The sequence below is a fragment of the Cololabis saira genome, chromosome 19 (assembly GCF_033807715.1).
Source record: "Cololabis saira isolate AMF1-May2022 chromosome 19, fColSai1.1, whole genome shotgun sequence".
NCBI lineage: Eukaryota > Metazoa > Chordata > Actinopteri > Beloniformes > Belonidae > Cololabis > Cololabis saira.
In genome coordinates this window covers 29,920,395-29,940,192 of record NC_084605.1, presented here as the reverse complement: position 1 = coordinate 29,940,192, position 19,798 = coordinate 29,920,395, and the positions used below count along the sequence as shown (strand labels likewise).

The following is a 19,798-nucleotide window of genomic DNA, read 5'->3' as shown; positions in this document are numbered from 1 at the left end:
AGTGCACAGCCTTCCTCCTTTGATGCGCCTGGTTTTTCCTGCTGAGTTTATGATTGCTGGGCCAGCTGAGCACGTGCGAACATGCAATGCTCATCTCTTCCACTTCACTACTGTGCTTTCTGCAGTTCAAAAGATCCCACCAGGAAAGGTTTTGAGTCCAAATTGACCAGATCTATCAAATTTTTTTTAACAGGCTTATGTTTCACTTTCTGTATTGGCTATGTTTGTTTTGCTCTAAGAAGTGTCAGAAGTGTCCCGAGGTTATATATTACCCCTTTTTCTGAAAGCGGCATGTTTCTGAATGCAAAAACAGATGGTCTAAACTGTGTTTTAATCCTTGAAAGACATGAATCGCTGCTCAGTGTAACTCAGATAACTTTTTCATGCTGTGATTAATAATCTAACAGGTGGGTTTTGGAGCTTGTAACTGTTAACATTTGGCTGTATCTATATGATTATTTTATAATCACACAAAAAAAGAGAAGAAATAAGAAAGGAAAAGTAGAAGCGTTTGTAGCAGATGTCCGGTCCTCTCCTCTCTCAGCTGGACCAAAATACTTTTTTATTTGTGGGTTTCTTAAATGGTTTTGAATGCATGAGTGGAAATAAGCACCACAGCAACTTCACAGCAAAAAAACTTGCGGTATTGTGCCTTGTTGATAAGCGTCTGTCAGTCAGTGAAGAACTCTCCTTCAGATGTGACGAAACACCTGCAGGCTCAGCATAACCCCCACAACGCTGGTGACGGCTTCAAAAAGCAGCGGCCGCTGGCGTTTTATTGTCCTGAAGCTGCCGTTCAGGTGGAAGTCGGTGCATATTATGTGGTGGAAGAAATTCTGTCAATATAAACTCTCAAGATACTGGTTCTCTATAAGATCATCAATATAATCTGTTTGGCTATTGATCCCTACACTAAACCGTAACCCGGCTGAGTTATAGGTAAGCGATCATAAATCAGACTCCATTTAGACAGTGTCAGTACATTTAAAGGTGGATGTACTTTGACTTTATAACTTGACTATATGACTTTTTAACTTCCTATTGACCTGAAAAGGGGAAAGGTAACGCCACGTCGCTTAGCTTGGTAATGCAACTACTTTTTAATGGAAGCAATCCTATAATTTGTTACTTTTAAAAATAACAGTACCCAAGACCGCTAGTATTAGGATGTATGCAAAAAGCGTGCGCTGCTAGGCCTTTACAAGTGACTGTTTGCCCCCATGTGCTCATAGCAAGTGGTGAATGTTTGGTAGAAACACTCAGTGACAGAGCCACCCGTCGAGGCCACGAGTGGAGCCTGCGTTCTCCGTATCTCAGCCCCCTGGTTGAGAATTGCATCGCCTATGACTACCGTTCCAACATCGCCAGGCCTCAGCAGGCAGATGGTTAGTGTTATAATGCTGCCACAGCTGGAGAACATTCCCCTATCTTTCTTTTCCGTCTGTCGTCATAGCACAACCTTCTGAATTGGGATTCGGAGCAACCTGAGGTCTAATTCTGCAAAACTCTTCCACCTGCTTGACTTGATTGGCTTAAAGAAGAAGCTCTGTCCTGGATTTGACCTTTCCTCCCCCAAATGAAGAGCTTTGAGCCCTTAGGAAGTCACTAATGTAGCTGGAAACGCTGGGTGGCATGCATACAGTGTTTTCCCTCCACTGATTTCTCACAGCCCAGCAATTATTCTTAGTCGAGGTTGCAGGCAGCAAACCAATGAGGGGATTAATGCCGATAGAATCTGAGATGTACTTTTGCTGAATCACGTTTCTCTGCACACAAATTAAGCTTGTTGATCAACAATGATGATATATATGCCCGATCGAAATACTCGGTTATGTGATAAAATTATAACTGTCTCCTTAGTTTAATGCAGCACTTCCTCTCGGGTGTGTGCAAATACCATCCAGCTTTGAAGTAGCTGAGTGTGATTTAAAATCATGTTTACAGCAGCGGCTCTTAGGTCAGTGGGTAGTGGTCAACGGAGACCTTGTACGACTGCAACCCTTCGATTCTTTTCATTTTCAGCTTCTTCTGTTGTTTTGCTTGTAGAGTTTCAGTCAAACTTTAGTTGTTTAGGACAGATGGCCTCATATTTATCTCCAGAATGTTCGAGGATGAAAGTACAGAAGCTCGACAGACAGCAAGTCATCACCCCCCTTTGACTACGTGCTCGGCTGTTTGTACAAGATGTTTGTGCTGATAGCGCTGTTTGTTTTTCTTTTTACAAAAGCAAGATTTTTTACAAAAACAAATTGTTCTGCCAGAAGTCGTGTGGATTCTTCCTTCAGATGCATCTTCTTAGAAAGAAGATGCTTTTCCCCCGGAAACATCTCCAAACAAGCCATGACTTTTCAATCTTTTTCTGACAGCATTGTCAGCTACTTAAACATTTTACATGCAACATAACTGAGGTCTCTAGACACACACACACACACACACACACACACACACACACACACACACACACACACACACACACACACACACACACACACACACACACACACACACACACACACACACAAATGTATGGTTGTAGTGTTTTCATCCATTCTTGCAATTGTTTCCTCATGCCGTTTTGTTCTCCTCCTCCCACAGCCAAAGATAAGTCTGAGAAGATATTTGCCCTGTCTTTCGTGAGACTGATGAGGTATGATGGAACCACTCTGAGGGATGGTGAGCACGACCTCATCGTGTACAAGGTAAATGTGGAAAACATCCTTTAACGTAGTGAGAAATAAGTCTGCTGTGTCCCAGTTTCTCTGCTCACACGTGGCCTGCGTGTCCTTGTGACATGAACATTGAGCTGTAGGTGAAAATCTTGTTACTAACTGCATTTTATTGCAAATTGTGGAGTTTGTTTGTATAAACTCCCACAATGAAATTTCATTACATTCCAATCAAAATCCATCGCCTAATTACACAGTTTGTAATATGACCCCCATTTAGGTCAATTAAAAAGCTAATTCAGGAAATACACACCCTGTTAGATGGTCCTTTGACTTTGCTTTCTCTGTTTTTCATTTTTTGTTGTTGTTGTATTCTCTCTTTATTCTTTTATTTTGTGTTGCTGTCCTCATTTAAGGCTGCTGACAAACTGAAGCATAACACTGCAACCAAAGAAAATGTATTTAAAGGAATTTCTGTATTTCTGCTCATCAACGTTCTTATGCTGGAAAACCAGGCAGAATCAAAGAAGCTGGAGGATATGTGTCTTTACCTAAACCTGCCTTCCACCAAGCTGGAGCTGGAAGAGAAGGGCTACTCCACCACTGGGAAAAGCACCCAGAACCTGGGGATCTGCACCATCACCAAGGATTCCTTCCAGATCGCCACCCTAGTGTGCTCCACCAAGCTCACACAAAACGGTAATAACTTATGCAACAAACGTTTTCCACCAATGTTCTCTCTGATCCGCTCATGGACAGCACCTCTCCTGAAGCTCGACGCGAGCTACGTAAAGGGTGCCGCGGGCAACCGTAGCTTGCTGACGCTCTCAAAAGATGAGCAGATGCACCAACCCTCTCAGATCTGAGTATTTATACGTTGCAAAGTAAGCTGATTTCTACATCAGACTTGGGTGTTTTTCTTTCGGCTTGGGCATACTTGTCAGCATAGAACTGGTCTTTGTAGATTATATTGAGGGAACCAATCAACCAACCAACCAACCAATATTTGTATAGCACATTTAAACAACCAAGGTTGACCAAAGGGCTTTACAGAAGTTTAAGAACAAATAGATACTAAAACAAACAGTAATAATTAAAACACACAAAAATTAAAAATCACTAATAAAAACCCAAATAAAATCCTGAATTGCTAAAGATGACCTTAGAAGTGACTATTAGGTGTCGAATGGCATCCTAAATAGATAAGAGTTTAGTTTTAGCCAGGCTGCTGAGAGTATGTAAGTCTGATGCTAGTGTGTTCCAAAGTCTTGGACCAGCGACTTCAAAATAACGGTCCCCCCAATTCCTTGATCTAGTCCGTGGTATCTCTAACAGATGTTGGCCAGCGGAGCTTAAAGGGGACCTATTATGAAAAACACGTTTTCTCTGTCTTTAACATATATAAAGTGGTCTCCCCTCAGCCTGCCAACTCAGAGAAGGAGGAAAGCAACCAAATTCTGCAGTGTCTGTACAGCCACCTGGATGAGCCATCCAGTGTGATGTGGATCTACGAGCCGTTCAGATTCTGCTCCCGTCGTTACGTAACGACGGGAGCGATTTACATCGGTTGGCCTCCGATGCGTGACACCACGCCCACAACTAACTCCGCCGGCCGGAGCTTCCGCCATTTTCTCGTAGTGGTGTATCGCGTCATTCAGGCAGCCAATCAGCACAGAGCCTCATTATCATAGCCCCGCCCACTCAGAATCCCTCATAGATAATGAGGTTAGAGAATGGGAAGATAAAGACATGGCTCAGAGGCTGAATTTCTAATTTATTTAGCAAAAACAATCAAAAGCTTGTTTTTAAGACATTCAAGGCCTGTTTAAAATAGGTATTAGATGCCATAATAGGTCCCCTTTAATGTGTTTTTCCTCATATTATTATACCATACCATACTACCATACCTACTAGGGCTGGGTATTGTTAAGAACCTTACAATTCGATTTGATTTCGATTCTTTAGGTTTCGAATCGATTTCGATTCGATATTGATTTAAATGCTTTGATTCAGTAAGACGTAGAAATACACAAATACCTGTTGGCAATTTTTCATTATTTTTATTTTCATGCCTATAACATGTGGCATGTTCCTTCACATAGAAATGAACTGAGCAATTGATTGATTGATTGGTTTGATTTAATTTTGTACATGTAAAAGACAACAATAAAAGAGAAGAAAACAAAACAAACAAACCCCCCCCCCCCCAAAAAAAAAAAAACAAAGAATTTCATCCTTGTGCATTTGTACTGTAGTACAAAAGTTAAGGAAATGTTGCGCACAGCGCCCCCACTGGCCAGGGGGTGAATCGATTCAGAGGCTTTGCTTAATCGATATTGAATTAGGGTGGGAATAATTGCGATGCATCGATTTTTCAATATTTTTACCCAGCCCTAATACCTACCATATTAGCAGTTTCGTAGATGGATCTAAGCTTAGTGAATAAATGTGTACACCAGTGTGTCAGCTTGTTTTTCAGTCCAGAGGAGCAGCTATTTCCAGATCGATCAACAGTCTGATAAGTTTGTTCATATTTACTCAGAGAAAGAGCTTTTGAATGAAGACCAACATGTTTCACTTTATTTTAACCAGGTAGACCCTACATCTGTGCTAGATAATCATGCGTCATATCGAGGGACTGGTTTGTTCTAGCTGGTGCTGTTACATTTCCATATGGATGCTTTCTTTCTCCTGTCTCCCTCCAACCTACTTCACTTTCCTTACTTCTTCTTGTCTCCTTTAGTCTTGGTTACTAGGATTTCCTCCATGTCTGCTGAGGAAGCTACTGCTCTGCTCTGTTTACTCCTGTCACTCTGGCAGTATTTCTTTGCCTAGTATTTCTCATGGTTTAAGGAGATCTACACTTACTAAGCTACGGAAATCCCCATCTCTGCCCTTTGGCTCGTGGATTAAGGATTTTGGCGCATTGTGTTACCAGCAGCCTTTAGACATTTTTTTTTTTTATAAATCCCCGCAGGCATCAATATAAAACCTGTGGGATGTGCTGGCATTTCCAGGGTGCGTTCACAACAGGGTGGTTGTCTCGGTGTGGACTGATGGAAAAGCCGGTTTGCTGTGTCTGAGCGGCCAAATGCTTTTACACCTGATTTCACAGTTACTTTGAACAGAATCTCAAAGTGTCGGCTTTGCTCTCTCCTTCCCTCGATTTGTCATGTGCACGGCTTTGTTGTTTTTGGTTTTGCAGGGACTGAGTGACCACGTTAATCATGAATGAATGAATGAATTTATTTGAACATGTATATAAAAAAAAAAAATTAAAATAAACAGTAACATCTTCATATGCACATAGGTTTGAAAAAGGAGTAGGAAGAAGTCTACACTTTTTCCTACCCATTTATAACTCTATAAATTTACATTATTGCTATTATTATATCTACACAATATCCATATAAATATAGTTTATATAAATACTACGTAAACATGCCTATTACTACATAATTATCCATATAAGTATATAGACGTGACGTGATATATTGCTCACCTCTGTTTTCTATATGTTCTCTCTCTCTCTCTCTTTTAATCTTTTTAATCTTGTGTTCTTATGTATTGAGTGTTGTATGTTTTTATTATGGACCTTGAGTCTGACTAATAAACGATGATGATGATATTAAATATAAATATTATATCAATATATTGAAAATACAAATATTATATAAATCTATATAAATATACACTATATAAACGAAATAAATATCCCTATAAATATGCTACATACATAATATATAACATATTACATAATTATAACTATCCCTCTCAACATATAATATATACTACATAAATATCCACATAAATATCTAAACATATCTTAAGCAAGTATAATATACAATTTTTCCCTATTTTATTTGTTTATCACACTCCTCGTTAACCCTTTTCCTCTTCCATATACCTGTTTATAAAAATTTTTTGTATCTCTAAGGCAGAAACATTTTTAAATTTCAAACATGTGGAAGTAGGTTTTGTGTCATGGATCCCTTTTATTCCCCTCATTTCAGAATAATCTCTTTCCTTCGGCAGCTCTACTAACACAGTGGCCTTCTGTGACCTTGCGGTTAAATATCTGCTCTATAATAAAGACGTGCTTAGAAGAAAAAAGGAGAAATTATTCATTGTTTGTCTGTTGTGCGCTGCAACGATTTCATGCACAAAAAGATTCATAAAGCTCCAGTAATGAGGCCACCGTGGACCTCGGAATGGGATTTGGTTAGATCGCTCGCACAAGGGAAGAATTTTGTTGCGAAAGCGCTTCTTAACATTAGGTGGAAGAGAGGGGGGGGCGACACATTCGTGTTGCAGTAACAATGCACCCACTGAGGCTTGTTAAGTTTAGTCTCTGGTATAAGTTGTCATTTAAATACAGCTGAATGAGCGGCGTCCTGCACGGCCCCGGGGGGGTGCTGATGTCGATGAACGAACGGCCTCGGCTACAGCACGACAGCCGTTCTCACTGATTGCAAAAGGCAGACGAGTAAAATAATTCTGTCAAACTGTTGCCTCAGCTGCGTTAGCCCGCTGGATGCAATTTACCGTATTTTCACGACCATAAGGCGCACTGTGTGAAAGGCGCACCCTCCGTTTTGTGTGTAATTTTTGGTTTTAAAACATACATACGGCGCACCGACCCAAAAGGCGCAGTCACAGACACGGAGACGCGGAGCTGCACACAGGCGCGCCGAAAACACACTCACGCTGCAGAACAGACCCACAAGCACACAGATCTAGTCCGTGGTATAGGACTAGATCACAAATAGGACAGGAGCAAAACTTAGTTTGATTGTACTTTATTTCAATTTTTACATTAATCAAACCCTTCAAAGTCCTCATCCTCTGTTTCTGCATTAAAGAGCTCCGCTAGTTCAGCTGCGCCAGTCCGAATTTCCAGACATGTCTCAGCCACTTGATCATCATCTCTTCATCCAGCTACCCCTTTTCATTCGCCCTTATAATGACTGCGGCTGGAAACGTCTTTCCTCGGTGTCAGTCACTTTCTGCACAACAGTAAATAAACTTTTCATACCCCGTTGTGCGGATCCTCCACCGCGCAGAGCCCGTCTCTCCCCGGCGCAGAGCCCGTCTCTCCCCGGCGCAGAGCCCGTCTCTCCCCGGCGCAGATCCAGTCTTTCCCCCGGAGCAGATCCAGTCTTTCCCCGGCGCAGACCCAGTCTTTCCCCGGCGCAGACCCAGTCTTTCCCCGGCGCGGATCCCGTCTCTCCCCGGCGCGGATCCCGTCTCCAGCCACCCCTTTTCATTCGCCGTTATAATGACTCCGGCTGGAAACGTCTTATGCAAAGTTTTTCTTTTAAAAATCACCAAGCGTTTCTGTCCATCAGCGCGGCAGGCAAGCACAACATAAACCAGTATGTGTGTGTTCGCGGCGCGAAACACACCCGCGCATGTCGGGATCCGGTAACAGGGTTTGTAACCGACAGATTCCGCTAAAAATCTCGGAGGTTGAAGTTGATCTGACCTGAGACAGACCCCTGAAATCTCTGCTCCCAAAGCGGGTGGGAACCAGGTCAATCGCACCCCGCTTTGGGAACAAGGAAGTCGGGCTGTAAGCAGCGCGGCGCTGCTCCACTCATCACCGCGGCTTCAACTGGGGAATGTGACCGGTTCCGACCGACCGGGACCGGAGGAGCGCACCTTGACTGATAGCAGGGGCTCCCGGGGACCGACCAGCGGGATTTCAGCCGGATCTGTCCCGGGGATGCGGCGATCGGACCCCGCAAACCCACGGCAGGTGTATGCTCGGTTCTGACATGCAAAACACACGCGCGCTGCAGAACACACACACAAGTGTGCTTATTTAAATAGAGCGGAGCAAAACTTAGTTTGATTGTATTTTATTTCACTTTACACATCAAGCAAATCCTTAAAAGTCTTCATCTTCTGTTTCCGCTTTAAACAGCTCAGTGGAGTCTCATTCACGTCGCAACTCACTGGGGCTTCACCCGCCCCCTTCTCTTTTTACCATTCACATGGTGGCCGGCCTCACATTACCGTAATTCAGGTTCAAAAGGCGCCGGCACATTTTAGAAGAGGAAAAAAAAAAAAAGTGCGCCTTATGGTCGCGAAAATACGGTACGTGAAAAGGCCAGTCTGTCAATTATTACTGGTCATTCATTCGCCTTACCTCTTCAAGGATTTTATCCCCATCTGTGAGCAGTCAAACGCTTCATCAATCTGTCGCAGTTACGTCATTTTTGTGTCGATGTAGCGTACGTAAGGGCTCACTTTTTATTTATCTATTTTGTTTTAAATCAGGTCATGTTGCCATTTCAACCTGGTTTAATCATCCTGAGGAGGTGAGGGCGATAAACTGCTCAAGGCATCTTGTTGTCAGCTCCAGAAAAAAAACATATCTGTCACTTCAGCTGAGAAGCGAAGGAAAATGATTCTGTGAAATGAAGTCAGGTTTCTCTGGCTTCCGTTTGGGCTTGGGGGGGGTATATGACTTATGGAGTCTAATTGGTGTTGATCAATGCTACTTGTACAGTTATGTTGATTATTTGCCACCTGTGTGTGTGTGTGTGTGTGTGTGTGTGTGTGTGTGTGTGTGTGTGTGTGTGTGTGTGTGTGTGTGTGTGTGTGTGTGTGTGTGTGTGTGTGTGCGTGTGCGCGATGACAGGGTTTGTAGGCAGAGCTGAAGCACAAAGAGGAGGAGGCGGGGTGGTTGGTAAAATGTGTTGAACATCATGGAGCATTTGCACATAACGGGGGGGGGATGGAAGAAAAGCATACCATTTGACAAATGTGGCCCGCTCTTACCTGCTCCGAACTGTGTTTGGGTTTGAAGTCATCCGTAAACGTCACTAGGTCCGACCCAGTGCGACCGCTGTGGCGGGTTTTAATGAAAAGCTAACACAACTGTTCATTTAGAAAATGGACATGCTCAGTTGCTGTGAAATTAATGGAAAAGACTCCCAACTGAAAGAGCCTCTGCTGAGTGGGTTCATTCCTGTGAAGCAGCCCCACTGTTGATATTTACCCAGATCTTTGTGGTTTTAGTTGGCAAGGCACCACGCGGTGCTCCAAGATCAGATGGCCTCGTCACCGCGCATTAACTTCATTAAACAGAGACCATGTGTTGTCGGAGGATATGTCATCCCCACAAAAGCAGGAGGAACAGGTTAAATCAATACAAAGGTGATATATTTCTAAAACGTTGACTTTATTAAAACTTGGTAGAGTAATTTTTTGCAGTTTCTTTGAGACAAGGCTGTATTGAAATGGCCCTCTCTTTACCACGGCATTCTTATAAGCTGATTTATATAGATATATACATAAATATAACAAGTTTTCCCCCTTTTTATATGATATAAATTAAACTCCTCTGTTGTTGCGCTGTTGGTTGGAAAAAACAAACACTAAAACACGATGACAATTTAATTGGTAATGAAAATAACCAATGATTGGTCTCCAAACTTTATCATATAATATAGTTCATATTTTCATATCTACCTCAGTTTAACTGATTTATCTCAAGTGATTTATCCCCAAGACGTAATCACACAAAGGACGAAGAAAAGAACTTGAAAGCTCCTTGCTGCGGGCCTCCTGCTTTATTCACATGTCACCTCATCACTGATCCCCACAGCTGAGATGAAACATTCAATTTAATTAAGCAGGATTTATGCAGGCGGTCTCGCAGCACTGGAAGCTCCCGTGGAGCGTCTGCTCGCTCTTCTCTGGATATTTGCAGTGCGCTTCACTAAACGAAGCCCGGAGGAGAACCGCTGATTTGTCAAGAACCCGGCCCCGGAGAGAGTTGACAACATCCCTACCTCGGTTGAAAGGGGAACTTTGAACGATGGGGTCGGAAACTCACGTGAAGCTGTGCAGCACGTACGATAATGAAGAAAAAAGGCTGCGTGTGTTCGCAAAAGAGAACAGGAATGCTTTTAAGGGATGATTTGTTGGAAACAAATAGCCTAGTCTTTTCAAATTTCAGTGACAAAGGCATGTATTTTGTAGAAATTAATTATTTCACCACTTTCCATCTGTCAGTTTTGTTGAATCTTTTTAAATGTGTCTTCCTGTAGAGACATTTACTTTAAAGCAGGTGATATTTGTTGAAGACGCTCGGATTCTCTCCAGAGCAAACAAGATTTTCCTCTCTTTGTGCCTTACTGTCTCGTGTGCCACGGTTTAGTTTAGCCTCCAACAGCTCTGCCCCGCGGAGACCTGGGTGACTGATGATTTAGCCACATTGTGTTAAATTCGTGTCTCTTAGGTGCGATACCTTCAATTTTCAGATCTTTTACCTTCTCTGGGAGTCCCAGTAGCTCAGGCAGGATCTTTTGAATGAACCTTGATAGGTTGTCTGGTTCCAGATGACAGACATCCATCATCGTGTCATCATGCTTGACTGACTCTCAACAGCCAGTCAGGCGTGACGAGAAGAGGAACCTGCAAGGGTGGAGGGCCCCAAGAAGGGGAGAGGAACCGTATATTTGACTGTATATAAGAAGTGGAAACAGCTGCCATGAAGTTTCTTATCGGTTTGTGACGGGGTAGAAATATAGAGTTATTTTCAGGGGAGGAATTTCTGAACTTCACATTTAACGAATGAAAGTTGACACCTTTTTGAAAGTAAATGGATCGTAGTTGTTGGTATCTGTTGATGCCTTAACAAACTGGCACTATCAATCTGCCTTAAGTGGAGCAAGGTCTCCCTTTAGTCTTATAAAGCACATCACAGTAAAACATCTGATGAAATGATGCACATGGTATTGAGGGAATTTGAGTTTGGCCCTCCACTTGTTCAGCTCCAATTTTGTTCATATTCTTTTAGCATTTGCAGGATGAACACTTAGTATTTTAGTGATGAATTTCGTGTCTTTTCTTCCTCCAGTTGACCTCCTTGGTTTGCTGAAATGGCGCTCGAACACCAGTCTTCTGCAGCAGAACCTCCGCCAGCTGATGAAGGTTGAAGGTGGAGAAGTTGTGAAGGTGAGAGGCTACAAGTCTTCACTGCATCGACAAACCTTTCACCTATAAATGAATGATTGTGAATCGTATATTTTTCTCCTTATAAATTTGTATGAGTGACAAAGCTACGCTAGTGTTCCTGAGCGCTGCAGTTTCCCCGTCGGTAATCTCTCAAGTGTTTTTACTCCCTGCCAGACAAATAAGATCTATTTCACAGCTTAACGTCGTATAAATCTGCCGTTTTTTGGGGGGTTTGTCAGCGGTTTCGTGTGTTATGGAATAAACCAGAGAAAGACCAGCGCTGACAAGCATATTGTCACCTCCTGTAGTGGAATCACACTCTGCAGTCAGCACTTTGGTCGGTAAATTGTTTTACCTCAGATGCCGGGTAAAGATCAGGTTCAATTAAATGGATCAATTTAGCTATGATCATAGCTTAACCTTGGACGTGGTGCACTGAATGACAATGTCTGTGAAGGTGCCGCCGACAGGGAATATTGCTCAAGAGTGTGGATCTGTAACAGACAACAATAAAAACACCTACCTTACTGTATATCGTGTCCCGTGTCCACGTCCTATGATCAGGATGTGGACGGAGGACCTCTTTGTGAGGGGGACGGTTCTGTGTGTTGCATGCCTGGATTAGCACATCATATGGATTAGGGCTGTTCGATTAATCGATTTTAAATCGTAATCGCGATTATGTAATTAGAACGATGTTAAAACGTGAAAATCGTAAAATCGATTTTTCACTTTTTTTTTTTTTTTTTTACCTTGTCTGCACACATATTAATGATTGAAACCATATTAATGATTGATGGAAATACCTCTCAATACCTGCGACAAGTGCCCCATCGGAGAGGGTCTTTAGTGTAGGAGGGGGCGTTGGAACATGCCACCGGGCATCCCTCAAGCCAGATGCGGTAGACCGGCTTGTGTTCCTTGCAAAAAACTTGCAAATGTGAATAGCAAATGTATTGACTGACATTACACACCTCTACCTCCTTCATGGGTTGCATTATTATTTAGCATGCAAAGACCCAGTTTAGTTTAATTAGAAAATGTCTTGTTTTATTTAATTGGAAATATAACTTACTGTATGTTTGCAAGTGCTGATTTGCTGATTTTTTTTTTTCAGAGATAAAACTTTATATTTTATTATTTTTTTTAACTTTTTTTCAACTTATTTTACAGAGTTTTGCACTTTATTCATTCATTTTTGGTTTAATAAGAGCAAAGTTTGCACTTAAAGCCCAATGGGGCAAATGTTCAATAAAAAAACAGCATATTTGAAATCATTTCTTTGACTTTTGTCAATTCACAAAATAATCGTAATCGGATTTTGAGAGAAAAAAATCGAGATTTTATTTTTGGGCAAAATCGAACAGCCCTAATATGGATGTTTGATTGGATTTGGTTCTTGGGAATTTCAAGGCTTACACCTTCTTGAGGCCAATCTGGACCTAGATGTGACCACAGAACTGGAACAAGAGACTACAGTTGTGTTATACTGGCAAAATCTGACAGAAGAGTATTGAAATTAATAGGAAAACCTGGTTCAGATCTTTGCTGAATAGAGCTTGCATGTTGCTCTCGTGCATAATTATTGTGATCATATTCAGTAAATGAATGTTTATAGCAGTTGTCTTCAATTCCAGTCCTTGAGGGTCCTGCACGTTTTAGTGGTTTCTCTGCTTCAGCACACTCTGATACAAATGACAAATGATGATAAATGTCATTATCAGACTTGTGCAGACCTTGATGACATGCCGATTAGGGCTGGGTATCGATTCAAATGTCAAGAATCGATTCGATTCCAATTCTTAAGATTCAGAACCAATTATCAGGATTATATTTGATTCGATCCGATATAGATTTGGGTTAGTGTTATTAAAAATGTTTTTTGAGCTGTTGCCTGAATTATATGACTGTAGTTATGCAACATATGAATACTAGTATTATATTGAGATTCAACAGCAAGTATTGGCAGCTAATGATGGCTCCCAGTATGCTGATATAATTGTTTTCAGAAACATTGTGTGGGGCAGAATTATCAAACAGATCCAGGGCAGCAAACAGAGGTACGGCCGTATGAAATCGGTTGTATTTTTTCCCTACATTCCGTTTTTATTTTTTCCATTTTCGTTTTTTTTCGGTTTTGAATTTTTGAGAATTTGGTTTTTAGCATTTTATGCAAATTTAGGAAGAACACTTACAGAGTGAAAAACATAAACGTTACAACACAAAGAGGCTGACGATCATGTACTTTAACGGCGACATCTGTAATAGGTGGAATCGTAATTTTGTATTACAGTACGAGGTGCTCCTCGCGTGGAGGGCGAGCGAGGTCCGTTTACAACGCAGCTGGTTGTCTGTGCAAACGGATTAACGCAGGCTCAAATAGCAAGTATTTTCCGGCGTTAACAGGCCTGGGAAGCTGCTCTGCTCTGAAGTAAACCGGTCGTTCTGTAGCTTCTGCGCTGGTTTCTCAGGCGGCCGCTTCGTTTGTTTTGTTCACGAGGGCAGCGGGGACGGGAGGGGGCAAAGAAGCGCGCAGTGTCCCCGGCTTTTAGTGACCCCTCTTTCAGCATTTTCTCAAAAGAAAAATTGATTAAGTTCAAGAAAAGAAAAAAAAAACGTTTGCACACATTTTTAAGCCTTTCAGGAGTTTTAAAAACCAGCGCTTTGTTAACGCTGCAGCTACTCTTAGACGCCATGTTCATTGTTTGATAGTTTCACACCACGCCCATGTGTGACTTAAATTATGTTCACCGGGCGAAAATGTAATGAAGAAAAAAAATCAATCTTTTAAATCTTTTAGAATTTTTAGGAATTAATATGAGAATCGATTTAAATTCGGAAAATCGATTTTTTTTTCAACACAGGCCTAATGCCGATCACGACCATTAATTAGAATCAGATGTGTTTAAGCAGGGTAACGTCCCACGAGGACCTGAATTGAAGAACGCTGGTCTGTATCATACTTTTAAACAAAAATGATCATTAATGTTTAATTATTAACTCATGCAGTGAGCTTTTTTCAAAACTCTTTGAGGAGTTTTTGTAACTGTGTTTATAGATCTTTCATCTTGCTGCAGTGCAGTTATAACTCACCTAAAACCACAGCTGCTCTGACTGCTACGCGGCTTTATGATACTTATTTTTCCCCTTTCTCTGTTGACGTGGTTCTTGTATTGCCATATGCTGTTGTTAACCTGTCAAAATGCACTTCGCATCTGTCCTTCTAGTTTCTGCAAGACACCCTGGATGCTCTCTTCAACATCATGATGGAAAACTCCGACAGTGACACTTTTGATACGTTGGTGTTTGATGCCTTGGTAAGAAAGATATAGAAAAAACTTAAAAATAAGCATCGGAATACATCTGCAGCTCGGATCCAAATATTAAACATTGTGAAGTGTCTTGTGTGTTTAAATACTGGGTGGATGTCCTTGTTCTGCTACATTTTAATTTCTGAGTGGTTTTTTTTTTCCTTCAAACTCAAGAGCTACAGCTAATGGGGGAAAAGAGGTGCTTACTTTCCAAGGAAAAAAAAACACATTTGTTTGCCTCTGAAAAGCAAATCATTGACGTGTTAGAAGAATAATTGCACGGTTTCACTTAATCATTTGCATCTTTGAATGCCAGATGAGCTTAATGTCACACTTGTGTTCAAGAGAAGAAAAATAAAAGCTCCCTCTTGACAGGTCAAACATGTCCTATGACAGGATAAATGCTATAATGATGCAGGTGAAGTGAGATATGAGTTCTAGAGTGAGCACTTGAGTCATTTTGCAGAGAAAAATCCACCTTCCAATGTCGGTGGGGCGGGAAGAGGAGTTTTACAAGGAAAAACAAAGACGGGGTTATTAAAGAACTTTGTCAACTCACTGCTGGCAAATTTGGGATTTAATATATAAGAAAGTGTCGTGCTGAATCCTATCTAGTATGCCATCAGGAGGTGCATCTCCAAAAAGCTATTTTCTCCTTTTAGAGAGAAAAAAATATGTTATCGGGTGTCCAAGATTATCTGCAGGCCAGACAATTGAGAGAAAATAGGTTTGAGCTCAGATGGACCCTCGTGTAATTTCCCTATCTGTTTTAGCATATTGAGTAGGATGTGTAGTGTTCTCTGCTCCTCATTATGCAACTCATCGTTTACATGTTAACGCGCGTGTCTTTGTTCCCCGCCAGGTGTTCATAATTGGACTCATAGCCGACAGGAAGTTCCAGCACTTTAACCCCGTTCTCGAGACGTACATTCGCAAGCACTTCAGCGCGACGCTGGCGTACACGTGAGTTGGTTCACGCCTTCGCAGAAGTAGCGCAAGGAGAGTTGAAACTGCTTTTCTAATGACTGTGGGCCAAATTGTGTCTGCAGGAAGCTGACCAAAGTTTTGAAGAACTACGTGGAAAATGCAGAGAAGCTCACAGAGCAGCTGCTCAAGGCCATGAAGGCTCTGGAGTACATCTTCAAGTTCATCGTGCGCTCCAGAGTCCTCTTCAACCAGTACGTACTGCTGCACTAATGAATGACCAACATAATGTTTATTTATTGTTAAGAATGAGATTATTGGGTACAGATGCTCTTCGGATACATCATGATCATCTTTATTTCCACTCACATGTCAAGTCGAGCTCACACATCCATTAGCATGAACTCATTCACCACCAGTTTCTTAATTTTTGTGGTGCAATGGGTAAACATGATTGGCTGTAGGAGTGTTGAATAGATGCTGCAGAGCTGTGGGACGAAGCTGTTGGCGGTTCATGAGCCTGGTGTATGATCCTGAACTAATTGCACATGCAGAGTTTGATCGGATTTCTGCACAACGTGCAGAGGACCCTTTGGCCTCTATCTTGCATACCATAGGACTGCAACAGTCAGTACGTTTACATGCACTAACAGAAAGTTGATTTCTTGCCTTAATCCGACCGATTTTGAATTTTTAAAGCCATGTATACACCTTAGCCCGGCCAAACTGAAGCTCTTGAGATTGAGCTTTTAGTACCAGATAATGCAGTCTTAATCCGAGTTATTCCGGCATGTATACGCAACCAACACTTAACCGAGCTACCGAAGGCCCCTAGATATTCCCCTTCCGGAAGTGACGACACCACGGAAGCAGGAATAATAACCGTCACTGCATCACAACAACACGGTAACAGAAGAAGAAGAGGGAGACTTTGCATGCATCTTACCTGAAACATGATCAGGCTTAATATGTACGACAGTTACAGAGCTGCAGCATCATTAGCGTCCTTTTTTCACATGTGGTCCTCCTTCCCTCTTGTTTACTAATTGACCCTTTGTCAGCCTTCTGATTGGTCCCTGACTGACCAATCAGAAAAATCATTCTCCGTTGCTACATCCGGGCAGAATATCCGGTTGGACAAAACAGCCGTCTCTCTCGTTCACATCAATGGAAAAAGTGTAGGTTTTACTTGCCTTGTATCGAAATTTAAATCACTGGATTATTTTTTTTTTACTTTGTATTAGTAAAAGAAACTCCGATCCGTACTGCCAAAACAAAGTCGGCTCGGCAGCAGGCTACAACCCATAGCTACAACCGCGGAAGCGTTTTATTTATCTATCTTAATATGATTAAGGGGTGTGTTTGGGGCACTGGTAAAAGTGACACCCGCTACCCAGAGAATATCACAGGAATATATTTCATCCCAAATACAACGGTAAATTACGAAAAATGTCTGCTTTGGATAAAGCTATGTCGACAAAGGGTCGCAGTTCAACCCTTTGTTCAAAACCTCAGTTTTCTAAACCCACTACACGGTACCTGAAGTGTTCCTTTTTATTTATATCTACTGCAGTTGCTGTTGATTTTCTTTGGTCCAATAATTAGAAATAAAGTGATGTAAAACCCTGTTTTTACAATGGAAGTGGACGGGAGAGATGACAGTTTTGTCCACGTAGCAACGGGGGCTTGACAAAGGGTCAATTGTACCAGAAGAACGCCAACGGGAAAGTGCGTGTGGCGCCACCTAGCGTCGCGTAGTCGAACGCACCTCCCTCAATAATCAATTGTGTTCCTGCGCACGTATACTTGGATTTCTCTGAACCTCCAGTTCAATCCTCAGCTAGATTGTTGCCAATAGCTTGATTTAGACGTGCATGTAACCGCACTGACTGTTCTCCTCTGGAGCTGTTTGATGTCCAAGTCTGAGTGGAAATAGTTCTTGGGGTTCGTCAGAGCCTTCTGGAGCTGTGACATGAAGGGGCCGGGCCCACATCAGCAGGGGTTTGGCTTCTTTTTTCTTTCTTTTTTTTTTTTTAAACGTGAGCCAGGGGGATAGTTGTACTTAATTGGTGAAGAGAGCCTTAATCACAGAGTTTCCTCCGGTGACACGAGACTGTCCCGAGCTCACTGAGCTCCTTGATGCTGCGGGTGAGCAGCAGCTTTAACTAATTGTTGGGGGCTCTGGGACGCATGCCTCGATTTAATCCCTTGGTTTCTAAAAGACCTCAGCGGTGACGACTACTACTGTCTAACGCCGGCATCCCAGTGAGATACCACAGCACCACTAAACCCATCTTTCCTGATAACGGCAAGGGAAATCTGATCCAGTGACAGCCACCCACCCATTCACCTTTCTATGACTTGCCTCCCTTTGCTCCTGTGCGCGTCTGTGCATGCACGATAACAACAATCGCAGTGTCTCTAACTAGTCACGATCTCTATTAGGTTGCATCAAGTACAATGTGGCTCATTTCCAGTTAATAACCAGTTTGTGAAGACGTATGGCCTCTGCAAGGAGGATGAAGCACATTTGCATTTTTGGGGGATTACGGAAGGAACCCCGCTTTGTGTTTCCACACAATTAGATAACGAGGGGAGTGTTTTCTGCAGTTGTTATGCGATCATTGGCTTCTGGTTGCTGAAGGCTCCGAACAGCTTCTGCTCAATGTAATAACTACGAGAAGAGACATCCGTCATTCTACACATTAAACAGATTAGAACATTGAGCAAGTGAACTCTAACATGACACTTGCTTTCCCCTATCTTGTATAGTATTCCAGGAGAGCCATTAGCATAGATCATTAAATTTTTTTTGTGTCAGATTTTCTTTTTAATTTCCACATGACAACAGACGGTTGCTTCGGGGTCTCGTCATGTTGTTTTTAAATGCAAATCCGGCTGGCAGTAAGAGCGATGTCTGTGGTTCCGATCCAAGAATATTTGCAGCGATAACGCACACGCACGGGCCCGTCTGCTGACTGTGTTTTAATGATTTAACAGAGAGCCATCAAACACTTGTCATTTCCAGTTCGGGGGGGGTTGGAGGGGGGACTGTTTGCTCAGGGGATGAAAGAACCGACAGCCTCGCGATCATGTGCAATAGTTAACTCTAATACTTTTATCTCCTTTCAGGCTCTATGAGAACAAAGGAGAGGCCGACTTCATGGAGTCCTTGAGGAACCTTTTCACATCTTTTAATGACATGATGAACAGTAACTCAGAAAACACTGGCATGGTGAAGGTAGGCTGATTATCACCCGGGTCGAACTGAGTGATATTGCTCTCAAACTCTGTGCCAAAAAGTGTCTCCTGCTGCACAACAGTAAATAATTTCTGCTCCGTGGATAGCAAATACATTGAATGTGATTAGCTTTCGATGACATTAGGTGGGTGCATATGCATGAATCTTTGTTGATGGTAACTGCTACAGCAGCTTATTGGAAATTAATACCAGGACCTCTCTGTGTATTTGATGGCCTCTCTGTCCTCTTTGTTCCTCTTATCCATATTTCTCTGTCTGTACTCTCCCTTCCTCTCTATGAACTTGTCGAGGTTGCAACACACAAGGGTATCTTAACTGACTTTTAATGGTTAAGATTGGGTGTATTTTTGGCAAAAACCTGTTGATTATTTCACTTTTTTGGGGACGTTGATTATGGGGGTTAGCTAGAAGAAAAGTGTTAAAATCCAATTACAAAGGATTCTGATATGGAGCTAGAACAGTCTCATAATTGACAAATGCACAGGACAAGTTTTACAAATACACACACCGTTTCACAAATGCACAGAACAATTCACACGTGCGTAGGACAAGATATACAAATGTATTTTTTTTTCAAACGTTTTTTTGTCTGTGAGCTGCGCTGGATTTGTGTGTGACTTTTGAGACTCCTGTGACGTGATTCGATCCACAAATAGGTTTTTTTT

At 42.1% G+C, this 19,798-nt stretch overlaps 1 protein-coding gene across 4 annotated transcripts in view; it reads left to right on the top strand.

Annotated features, from left to right (window-relative positions):
• The window catches only part of dock1 (dedicator of cytokinesis 1), a 237,588-nt gene that overhangs the window by 63,793 nt on the left and 153,997 nt on the right, over positions 1–19,798 (top strand). For all 4 annotated transcript variants that reach the window (XM_061709031.1, XM_061709030.1, XM_061709029.1 and 1 more), the window contains exons 17-23: positions 2,596–2,699; positions 3,182–3,365; positions 11,539–11,636; positions 14,864–14,953; positions 15,810–15,910; positions 15,997–16,125; positions 19,004–19,112. In XM_061709031.1, coding sequence (XP_061565015.1) covers positions 2,596–2,699; positions 3,182–3,365; positions 11,539–11,636; positions 14,864–14,953; positions 15,810–15,910; positions 15,997–16,125; positions 19,004–19,112 — 815 coding nt within the window. The remainder of the gene's footprint in view (positions 1–2,595; positions 2,700–3,181; positions 3,366–11,538; positions 11,637–14,863; positions 14,954–15,809; positions 15,911–15,996; positions 16,126–19,003; positions 19,113–19,798) is intronic.